Raw genomic sequence first — 12,147 nt, 5'->3', positions numbered from 1 at the left:
GTGAATCAAAGCCCTCTCCAGGCTTCAGACTCCCAGTGTGTTTCTGCTCTAAGCATAATCAAATATTTATTGAGTGCCCAGGCAGGGCCAGGAGTGAAAGAGATATGTAAGACAGACCCTTAGGACACATTTCTTATTAACAAAAAGTCTAAATGAAAAGGAAATTGAATCTATTTTGAGTTTCTATATGGGAAAGCTGTTTAAACTAGTATATCTATGGTAGGCAGAACTCCACAAACCAAACCACAAATCCACAAGGACACTGTAAGTAGAATTTCTTAAATCCTGAGAAGAAATGACTAGAATTTTAAACAACCCCTTTTACTTATCCATCTGTTACTTTTTCTGCTGCAGTCAAGACAGTAGGGAAAAAACGTTCCTAGAGAAAGACACAGAGCTTACACTCTTCCCTTAGAAAATCACCTACAACAATGCTACACTGCCTCTCTTCTTCTACAGTATTTCATTGTCTCCCCCACATCCCCCACCCGGTCCACCCTCACCCACCACAAACGTACACAGGCCTTATTCATCAAGACTGTAAGTCTGTGTGCTCCTTTTTCAAATCCATAAACCCTAATATGCAATAACTTCCCTAAGCAAATTTCATGGGTAAAAATTTTGGAAGCAGTACAATTTTTTTCACCTCATCCTTAAACATCTCCTGATTAATTTTCTGGGTAACAGTGAACATGAGTAATCTGGTGTTTAAGTTTGTGTTCACATCAGGTATGCTGGTGTTGGAGGTTTCCGAAATAACTAAAAACACATTTTGGGGGTCCAAAATATGTTATAAAAAATGTGTTGATCTTTGAAATTATTTAGAATATTTTACCTCTAGTCTTTATTTATTAATTTCTTGTTCCATATTAGATTTAAGATGGCTTCCAAAATTATACTCTACAACTAAAGGTATTAAGTAGATAAAGACATTAGCACAAAGGGAAAATAAGAGTAGGCTAAAAACAAGGTAAAGCCAGTGATGAGTTTGACACACAAAAGACATTTGTCAGATAGAAGTGGATCAGAATTGGAGTTCTCAGCAGTCTAGAAACTAAGAGTGGGATAGGGACTTTCTTGGTGACGGAGTGGTTAAGACTCCACACTCCTAATGCAGGGGGCCCAGGGTCAAAGATCCCACATGCATGCCTCAACTAAGGAGCCCACCTGCCGCAACTAAAACCTGGCATAACCAAATACATACATATATACATACATACATACATACACACATACTTAAATTTTTTTTTAAAAGGGTGGGATAAAGAGTAGGATAGGAAAAGATATAAAACCCAAGATGTGTACACGCTGAAAACAAGCTAACGGCTCAGAAGAAATTAAATCCAATGCTGGTGCTGAGACATAAATGAAACTTTTCTCAGGGGTCCTGGTAAAGGAAAACTAGAAAGTAGTCCATGCTGTCGATGCTTATTATAAAGGGATTTATGGTTCTCTTCCTTAAAATGTCCCTTATTACAAAATCAATGATACAATACCAAGTGCTGTTTAGTTAAAATGATTGTTTGGAGTCAAAAACACAACTTTTTTTAATGGTCAGTAAAAATTCATATACATTTTAAATTATCTATTCAATTGCCTAAAGATGACCAGGTGGGGCAAGTGGGAGTGGTCACTATGCAACTCAACATAACTAATGTTTTTTTTTTTTTAAACAATGTGAAGGTCTAACAAGCAGGATCAGTTACCACTTTCCAAACTTTGATCTAGAAGAATGAGACATCCAATATATATGTCAAATACAAAATATTTACAATCTAACACTGGTTAGGTAGCACACTAAGAGTTTTCACAGGCTGATTTAGCAACACCCTAAGGAAGATATTACCCACAACTTTTATAGTTGAGGAAACTAAAGCAAGGAGAATGGAAGTAACTTGCCCCAAACTACAAATGCACACAATGCTGTGGTTGAAATCACATGGAACTCTGCAACTGGGTTTAAGACCTTATATTAAACACTTTTCAGACACTGCTCTACCTGCAATGCCATGAGATAAAATGACAGAGGGAAAAAGTAACCTAGTAAAATCCCAAATAAAGACCCCCAGGCTCAACAGACTCTCATTCATAGGGTAGACATGATTTTTGCTATTTAATCAAATACTTATTATTATCCTTTACAAGTTTACATAAATATCAGCACATGGATTTTTTTTCCAACCACTTGAACGAATGATGCCCTGAATGAGAGGCCTGCCAGTGACAGTACAGAGGGAGAGCAATTCTAGGCACTGCCTGGTACTTTGTTCTGGGAGTAGAGGCTGCTGAGGGCTTTCTTGACTAAGCATCACTCACTCACCCAGATTCCCACCCAGTAGTGTGTTTGCAACTCCAATACACAGCTACACTGTGTATGTAACGCACATATTTATTAGCTGTTTTCCCAAAATCCATTCCCTGCTCTCCTTCTTACCACATGAAATAGCGCCAATTTTTTTTAGATATTTGCATCAGGGGGCAGCTTGTAGTTGGTCTAAGTCAATTCTGGTGGTCACATTCCCACTCCAAGCAACTCGTTTGATCATGAACTTCTCACAACTCTGGCCAATGAGGTGTGAGGAATAGTCTGCTGGATACCTTCTAGGATAAACTGATAAAAAGAAACATATAATAAGAAAGCCCTTTCTCCTTCCACTGGGAGAAGCACTGGACAGCAGCATGTCCTTCCCTGCTGTGTGAGTGTGTGCATATGTACATATGTGTACCTGCATGTGTGAGAAACACACATAGATGCAAACAGGCAAAAAAGGAGAGAGCAAAATATAGATACTAGAAAATGAGGCATATAGAAAGGAATAAATTTGTTAAAAAGTCAGGGGAGAGAGGTGAGACAACAAATATCTGAGAAAAGATAGAGCCAGCCTCTGCCCCCAACACAAAAAAAAAGCTATGTCAATGTTATCTCTTTAAAGCTTAAAAAGAGAAGGCAATCTTGCTCTATACAGCATTTAGTATACTATCAAAAACATTTGAAGATTAATAATCAAAATTTGAGGAGGGGAGTAAAAACCTGGTTCAAAAATAGCAACTCACAGAGAGCAAGGACCAGATTAAATAAATTTGGTGTCTGTTTGTATCTTCTGAATGTGGCTACATGCAAATCCAGACCATAATGATCTTATAAAAATGCATTTTTTATTTTTGTTCACATAAATATACTGCTAAACAGCTATGGCATTATATCTAGATCCAACTCTCAGATTCTATGCACATATTGCTAAATGTCAAATGTATTCATATTCATTTATATTTGAATGCTGCTTTGAGTGGCAAACTATAAATCATCCATTCAAAAATAAAAATAAAAATGAAATGGATATGCAGCATTATTTAGCACCACAGATGAACCTTATTTATCTTACAGTTAAACAGCGAAGTGAATAAGCATTTTCAAACAGAAGCTCTGATTCTAAAAACTTATAACTAAACTGCAAAAACCACAAGTTCCTCCAATATCTGAGCTTTCCTCAAAATCTCAGTTATTGTCATACCTTCATCTCCACAGGCAGAAATTTCCTTACTTCAACTGAATATCTATTTTTCTTGAGTATCTTCTTTATCAGAGCATATAACTCTCAATCTCTCTTAAAATGTTATTATCGAAACTAACCTTAATTATTCTGCATCAAGCTGTTTTATAAATACCTCATAAATGGAGAAGTGGTTAAAAAAGTTGAATGACCCTAAATAAATCAGTTTAGTTCATCTTATAGGTCCAATTATCTACCACCAGCCAAAGCTATATAAATTCTCTTTCCTTCTCCTCACTAGCCATCCCTTCTCTGAATTTTAAAGTAGGAATATGTCAAGGCTCAGTCCTATTAAGTCCTGGGACCTATTTTTTTTTCATCCTTTAGTGACATCAACAAACATCATGGCTTTAAATACAACCTACCTACTAATAACTCCCAAAGATATATCTCCAGCTGGATCCCTCCCCAGAGCTCTGGATTTTTATACGGATTTTCATATGTAACTCCCTACTCAACACCTCACTTAGGTATCTGATAGGCATATCAACTTTATACGTTCAAATCTGATTTCTTCATCTTCTCCATGTTCTTCCCAAACCTGTCCTTCCCAAAGTCTTTGCCATCCCAATGCCAACACTTAACTTCCAGTCGCTCAGTTCAAAAACCTTGGTATAATCCTTGTTCACTCACAATTCACAATCCACCAAATAGCAAACAGCTCTAGCTTCAAAATATCCTCAATATCTTACCACTCCACACTACTTCCACCCTGGTCCAAACTATGATGTCTCACTGGGATTGGAGGGGCTAGTCTCCAGCTCTGGCCTTCTCCCATTCCACGTACACCCCACATACACATTATCTCCTGTCCTTCCCAAGCACAGTCATCGATTTGCAGTAAGTCTGACCATGTCACTCCTCTGTTTAACTGTTGTCTTCCTATCTCATTGAGACCAAATCCCAAGGCTCTACGTGATCTGATCCCAGGCTACCTCTCCAACCTCATTTCTCACAACTCTTCTGCTTGCTCATTCCATTTCAGCAACACTGGTCTCCCTGTTTTTCATAAAACATGCAGGCATACCTCCACTTTGCACTTACTGTCCCACGGCCTGAAATTTCTTCTGCCAGGTGTTCATGTAGTTCAAGACCTCACTTTTTTTGAGTTTCACATAATTACTTGCTTGGTAAGATCTTTCATAACCCCTAATTTTAAACTGCACTGCTCCCCAACACAGCCTCTTCTCCACACTTATCAAGATATGACAATACACTATAAATTTTATTTGTTGCTTATTGTCTCTATCACTAGAATATAAGACTCATGAGGGCCTTTCTTGACCACGTCTCCCTAGTGTTTGGAATAGCATCTCTTTCATGTTAGGTACCCATCAATATTTGTTAAAAGGTTTTTGTTGAATACTTCTGCTTTAAACATTAGCTCCTCATGAATAAAGTTGCACATCTCCAATTTTCTTCTTCCTCTTATATGTTATAGCTCGATTTATAGAGCCACAATCTGCTTTCCTTACAAACTAGATATGTCAAGGGTCACTAAGAACTTGAAACAAGGGTCACCCTCATTCTTTAAGCACTTCAGGTTCTATCTTCCACCTACGTCTCTCTCAAATTTCTCTTCTCCGCAACTCCACTCCCACCTCTTCAGTTCAGGCTCTCGCTGAATCCACACAGTCCAAAGGATAAAGCCCATATTCCTCATCCTGACAAATAAGACTGCTTTCCCATCTGACTGGAGCCTACCTTTACAGCCACATGCCTCAATTCTCCAGCACCCTGCTCTCTGCACATCAACCAACCAGGGTTCCTCAGTTAGCACACTTTTTTGAGCTTTTACTGCTTTTCATAATATCCACTCGCTAGTCTTCAAGAAACAATTCCTTACTCATGTTACAGGACCCATCTCAAGTATTACTTCTGTAACGCCATCAAAATAACAACAGCTCACAACCACTGAGTGCTTTCTATGATCCATATAAGTGACTTGCATTGTATCGTTTAATGCTTAAACAAGCCTATTAGAAAAGCATGAATAATTTCCCCCTTTATACGTGACAAAATGAGGCTTAAAAATGTTAGGACATCTGTCTTAAGATTTAAGAAGCAGATAAGATAGGATTTGATCCTAGGCCTCTCTAATTCCAAAGCCAAAATGACAAAACTAAATGAACAGCTGAACTGACCTTCAAATGAGTAATCTGAAAGTCTTTACTGAGTTTAGGTCACTTCAAAACAACTGATTTTATTGTTGTGAGATAAGAAGTGCAAACCACAAACTCTAAGAAGCAGCCACTTGACAAGTACCCAGGTAATAAATCAAGGAATTTACTATAAAACATTATTTTAATTTGCAGGAAAACACATAATTTTCGTGGGCATATTTGTGCGATGAGAAAAAGTAATAATAATGCCATGATTGCCAATTTATAGCATATACAAAGTTACAGGCAAGGTAAAAGACAAGAGCCGTGTATCTGCATGCCACGTAACCCACATGAAGATCACCTGATATGTCTAGCATGACCTCTGGAATGTTACATCACTGCTCTATCTCTACCCAATAATTATAACTCCCCTAGTCTTTGCCCTTCTTGGTAGAACTTCATTTCACTGACCTTTGCATTGAGTTGCCTTGCTGGTTTTACATACAGCATCCCACCCGAAGGTGACTTTGATGGAGCCTCTGAAGACAGCCTCAGCAGCTCGCCATAGAAATGGCCCCAGGGTTGTCTCCAAAGTGGCCCTGCTTGAGTTGCCATGGTAAACAGCCAGGCTAGATTGCTCTATTCAGTTCTCTGCCAGGGTCGCCATGGTGACTGCAAAGGAGGGCTCCTTAGAAGGACCTCACAAGGGCATGTTTCCATGGTGACCCTATCCTGCATATTTCTAAGCAACTTCCCTTCAGTTGTTCTGTAACCAATCATAGCAGGTTCATTTTGAGAGTAACCCTCGAAGGTTGCTCCCAAAGACATCATCATAACACACAGGGATTTGGAAGTGAGGTCTGTAAACAAATAAACTGCTTGAAAATGTAAATGGTACATTCACAAATCATTAAATTAGTCCCTATGCATTTTAGGATCTGTTTTTGATGCGTAACAAAAAAAAAAAAAAAAATACCTGTAATGTCTCTGTTAAATGTCTGCTTCAAATCAGTAAAAATTATCTTACAGAATATAATGTAGATAATTAAAGTTTCAGATTTCTCCAATCTTACCGTATAGCAGCTAACTAGGTAAAAAATATAGTGGACATGTCTCACATACACATACAAAATGAAATCCAAAATACAGATGGAGCATCGGGTTATAATGAGATATCAAGGAAATTTTTATAGAGCAAAAGACAAAATATTTGCAAGTCAAATGAAACGAAAAAAATGTGTTTTTTAGTTGAGTTGGGAAAGCCTAGCCATATTTGGGCCTAAGCTATTTTTTCCTGTGTTTTTGTGGTTGGAACAATCCCAACTACTCTTCCTTTCAATTTAAAATACGAACATAAGCCATTCTGAACAGATGCTTGGTTTTTAAGCCATTTTACTATTCTCCTGAAACTTTAAAATACTGTACTTTTCCTACTATTTAGTGAAGGGCAAAATTTCATCTAATCACAAATTTCAATATACCACGAATTTAAATATCTTTAAAAATTATTTAACAAATAAAAAAATTCTACAGTTCCAAAGATCCAATTATAATTTTTGTACATATGCTCACCCAATTTCTGTTCATTCAAGTTAATTTTTTAAATTAAAAAAATATATATGTATATATATGTGTACGTATATATTTATATATACATTATACTTATATATAAATATATATGTATATATTTATCCCTTACTGTATTGAAAAGGTTAATCTTGGATTTCCTCTTTTTTCTCCTTATCTTGAGGTAAAAGCAAAGACAATTTACCCCTCAAGCATTAGTTCCATTTGTTCTACATTTTCTGTTAGATTCCATTCTCCTACTCTGCCCACAGCAGCCCACCACTCCTCACTCACATTCCACTCAGGAGAATAAATCTGTGTTTGAAAAACAAGCATAGTTAAGAAAGGTCAATTCATAGTCACTTTTCAGTGAAATGTCACTGAGATTTCAGTGAAATCTCAACACTTTACACAAACTCTGATTTTGTAGAGACTTACTGCTTCAAACCTTCAATATGTTTTTATGAATCCAAGCAATCACTGTAATTTTCATTCATTTACAATATTTACTGAGTGACCACCACGTGCCAGGCGCTGTTCTCTGAGCTGAGAACACTTCAGGAAACAGTTAAAAAACTCCTGCCCTCAAGGTGTTTAGATTATGGTCAGGAAGAGAGAGAGAAAGAAAGATAATACAAAGAAAACCAGTAAGAATATTATCTTTTGTGTTAGAAAATTATTAAAACTGGAGAGAAAATTAAAGCAGGGAGAATGGAGGTTAAGTCCCAAACCAAGTTGGGATGGGCGACGATAATACTACAGGTTAATGGGGGTGGGGTGGGGGTTCAAGGACGCCCCCATTCATCTGACATAAGTGTACTCTAAACCCTTATATTAATAATAAAATTAGGAAAGTTTCTTTCATAGGGAACTCAACAGAAGTTAACAAAGCAATGAGCAATTTTTCCTGCTTTCATACTTGCTCTCTGAGAGGTAGCCTGGTCTGAGGGAGGCAAGTGATAGCATCACCTCTAGTCCTACTTCTGTTTCAAAAACTATACAAATTTGGGTAACTTACTCTACCTTTCAAGCCTCCTTCTCAGGTTTAAAATGAGAAGAATAATTCAGATTTGATAGTATTACTTTGAAAATATGCAAAGACAATAAAATATAAATACTAACCTATCGTGGGTGAAAATATAATGTCTGGAAATTGCTTTAGAATACTTCAGAAAAAAAGTGAGGAAAGAGACAGGTGAAAAAAACTGGGCAAAATGCTGGAAATTAATAAAGCCCAGGGATAGGGCTATGAGTTCATTATATTATTAGATCCTTTTTCATGTTTGAAAATTTCCATAAAAAAGTATTTTAAGGAAAAGGTTAAACTTGAAAACAAAAATACTTCCTCTGTAAAGATTTTTACAATAAATAGAAAAAAACAGCATAGGAACACCAACTTACCTTGTACAAATTTCTTATAAAACTTATAAAAAGTAGATTTATTTACTGAGTACTTACTAATGTTCTGGAACAATGTTAGGTAATTTTTTCCATACCTTCTTCAAACACTCTAAAAAAATTAACTTCATACTTTACTCATTGTAAGAAAAAATACAGGACAGAAAGGTAGAGAAGCATCTTAAGCTTACAAACTTTCAATTTTTGGAAGAAAAAATTATCAGTTCTTGGAAGAAATTTTAGTTTATCATTTAGTAAATGCTTAAAAACAAGCATGTAATGGAGCTAATAAAAATTTCAGACAATGAATTCTACGTGATTATAACAAGAAACTTAAAAACTTACCAGATCAGTATCTGCCTTTTTAGAGGTCAAAGCTTCAACTTTGGAATCCAGTTCTGCCTGTATTTGGTCTCTTCTTTTCATGACACCCTTCATATTAAAACACAGGAATGAAAGAGACTCCACTTAGTTTTAATAATCTTTGTATAACAAAAATATACATTTGAGAATATAAATAGCACCTCTTCCCCAAGCCATCAATCATATGGAGGTATAATGACAAATTTTTTTTTTAATTTCTAAAAGCTAAACTGATAGCAAGTATTTAAAAGAAACTTTTTCATAAATCTTTTATTAGTTCTCTCAATGTACATCTTACTGGTTTAAAATATTTTATGTGCAAAATACATATGTTTTGATGGTGCACTCTAGGCATGTGCCTAGAGTGCACCATCAAAAAAAGTTCTTCAAAAAGAGCAAAGAACAACACAAATGAACAAAAAAAATCAGCAGGAGCACTGAAAATATGTGCTATGGTGTAAACTGGTTGCAACTGCGAGGGCACATGGGCCACGCATCTGAAAGTATCTACAATCAGCCCTCTTACTGGACTCCAAAGGCTTAGTTAATCAAAGTCAACTACAGCGGGGAATCAAAACTGAAGTACGCATTCACATCTTAAGATTTTACTCTAGCTTAAAATACTTAAGTATTAACCAATCAGCCAAGCTTTTGAAGAGAAAGCACGGCCTCTGCTCTGAGTGACAGGAGTTCCATCTTGTTTTCTTGAATAATCATGATTTCATGTTTTAGTAACACCCCTGTGAAGGAATTTGAGTGTAGAATTCATCTACATCTCTTATAATATTTTCCAGTCTTTTTCAATGTCTTTCCCTTCGTGACTCACTTTTCTTCCAAGACAGTCTACCTAGGCTTTGCAGATACAAACACTCTTTTTACTTGTACTCATCTTTCACCGGTTCTCATAGTATTAATTAAATAATGAAATTGTAATAATGAACACAAGTGGCCTAAACAGTTCAAGGCAAAAACTAAAACTAACTCTGGGTAAGCAAAAAGTTCAACAAGGGAGAGCAGAGTTGCAGGACATACAACTGAAGGGCCTTAATGAGGTATAGGTCTTCTGGGTGTTTTCAGGGGAAGGGAAGAACTTTAACCACAAATCAGTTGAATGGAACCAGATAAGCTGGCTCTATAGTATTTGAGAGAGAATTGAGAGGCATTAAAGATAAAAAGCATCCTGAAAACGACTCATTCTAGTTTTGTGCCTGGTGGAATCACTCTCAAAACGTTCAAAAAAGATTAACATTTCTCTTGTTTTCAAAGAAATGAACAGAAAATTCAACTAATTATCACAAATTCTTTTATATTTACTTAAATATTTAATCGCCATTAATGTCAGGAACCCCTTCCTTTCTCTAACCCAAATGACACATACTATAATTTAGTTCCATTAATTTAAGGTCTGTTTCCATGCTTCATATACATAGAAATATTGTAAGTAAGAGGTGCCTTCAGAAGACAACTAGTAAAGACTGCACAAATTTAATCATTTTGTCAAGGCATATATTTTTCATTATTTTAGCTCACATTGAAGAAAATATTCCAATACAAAACAGAACCAGAACTGCAATATAAGTGCTACTGATTATACCCTAGGAGTCTACAAAATCTACAAAATAACACAATCAAGTGAGGACCTATAAAATAATTCAATTCTGGTTGCTATTATAATTTTTCCACACCTTTTATAATACATGATTTAAACTGCATAATTTGTATTTTGACATGATAAAGAGCAAAACACATCTAATTAAGGGAAAAGAATATAATATTTTTAATGATAAAAATCAGATCTCTTTGAACAGCTACACAAGAGAGATCAATAATGAAGCAAACCAATAGAATGCAGCCAAGGAAACTGAAGGAGGCAAGCAGGAGGCACCTCAGCAGCGAAGCATTAGAGGACTTTGGGAAGCAGGAAGGGTGTGTTTATGGAGGAGCCCAGCAAAGTCAAGTAACAGCAGAAACCTGAAATACCTACAAAATATTTAATGATTCTGTGAAAGGAAAACCTAAACATGATAAACACGAAAGAGGCAGACATCATGCTGAAAGGGTAAGAGAGCTTTTCTTACCAAGACAGAAGCAACAAAATTTTTTAAATCCTCCCAAATCAAGAGTACAGGAAAACAGAAACTAGACATGAATTCAAGTATAAATGGCAGAAAAAAAATGGACTCTAACTGAATGCAAGCTAATTCCTTTCCCCACTGTCACCCTACAACACTGGAAAGCAAGGTATTGTGAGCAGAGAATAATACTGGATGAAAAACATTAGCTTTACAGACAGCATTGCTAAATCCCAAATATCTAGAAACCTTAACGTGAACTGAGGAGGTTAAATGTGAAACTTTGATATAAGAGGAATAAAAGCCTTTTCAAATAGTGAAAGAAAAACATGTTAACTTGGAGGATTTCTTTTCAGAAGCATCCAGAAGACAGAACAAACATCAACATCCTACGAAAGTACTTTCTACACGATGATACTAAATATACTGCTAAATCAAATGCACCTAGAAGCAAGAAAGCAACTCTTTCATGAAAAGAAGTATCTCAAGTGCTGAAAATTTTTGAAGTAAAATTTTAAAAGGCTGGAAAAACTAATCATACTCCCTATGTAAATCTTGACTGAAGATGCTTCAGATCTATGTTATTAACTGTTGTTGCTACTCTTGAATATTCCTGTCTTTTATTAACATATTCTCCTACTTATCAATTCATTCATGCAGTAAACAAACATTTATGAGCATCTACATGCAAAGCATCCTTCAAGAATAGGAAAATAGTGGTGAACAAACAGTAATAGAAACTGCCTTTATAAAGCTTATAATCAGGTCAGGGACTAAGGTAGAAGTATAATTAGGTGTTCTTACCATTAACATTTCACTATAAAGCACATACTCGTGTATGACAGGAAGCAGGGCCTCTGAGAGTCCAGACATCCGTTCTTCAGTGGTCTTACAGCATTTGTCAAGGCAGCTGGCAACACCTTTTAGAGAATCAACCAGATCTTCTTCTGATGCTGACCACAGAATATGAATTGGGCCATATTCTTTCATTTCATCTAAATATTCTAAAAAAATAAAAAGTTCTTCAATTTATATGTTTCCAAAATGCCTATATTAGAGACAATAAGAAAGGACTTTATTTTTCTCATTGTG

At 35.9% G+C, this 12,147-nt stretch overlaps 1 protein-coding gene across 5 annotated transcripts in view; it reads right to left on the bottom strand.

Moving 5' to 3' along the window:
* Positions 1–12,147, bottom strand: part of SNX7 (sorting nexin 7) — a 99,900-nt gene that overhangs the window by 44,342 nt on the left and 43,411 nt on the right. For all 5 annotated transcript variants that reach the window (XM_057718526.1, XM_057718504.1, XM_057718513.1 and 2 more), the window contains exons 6-7: positions 11,860–12,059; positions 8,966–9,052 (exon numbers count right to left, since the gene is read on the bottom strand). In XM_057718526.1, coding sequence (XP_057574509.1) covers positions 8,966–9,052; positions 11,860–12,059 — 287 coding nt within the window. The remainder of the gene's footprint in view (positions 1–8,965; positions 9,053–11,859; positions 12,060–12,147) is intronic.

The sequence above is a fragment of the Hippopotamus amphibius genome, chromosome 1 (genome assembly GCF_030028045.1).
Source record: "Hippopotamus amphibius kiboko isolate mHipAmp2 chromosome 1, mHipAmp2.hap2, whole genome shotgun sequence".
Lineage (NCBI taxonomy): Eukaryota > Metazoa > Chordata > Mammalia > Artiodactyla > Hippopotamidae > Hippopotamus > Hippopotamus amphibius.
The sequence above is the reverse complement of the archived record's forward strand: the minus strand, read 5'-3'. Positions and strand labels throughout refer to the sequence as shown.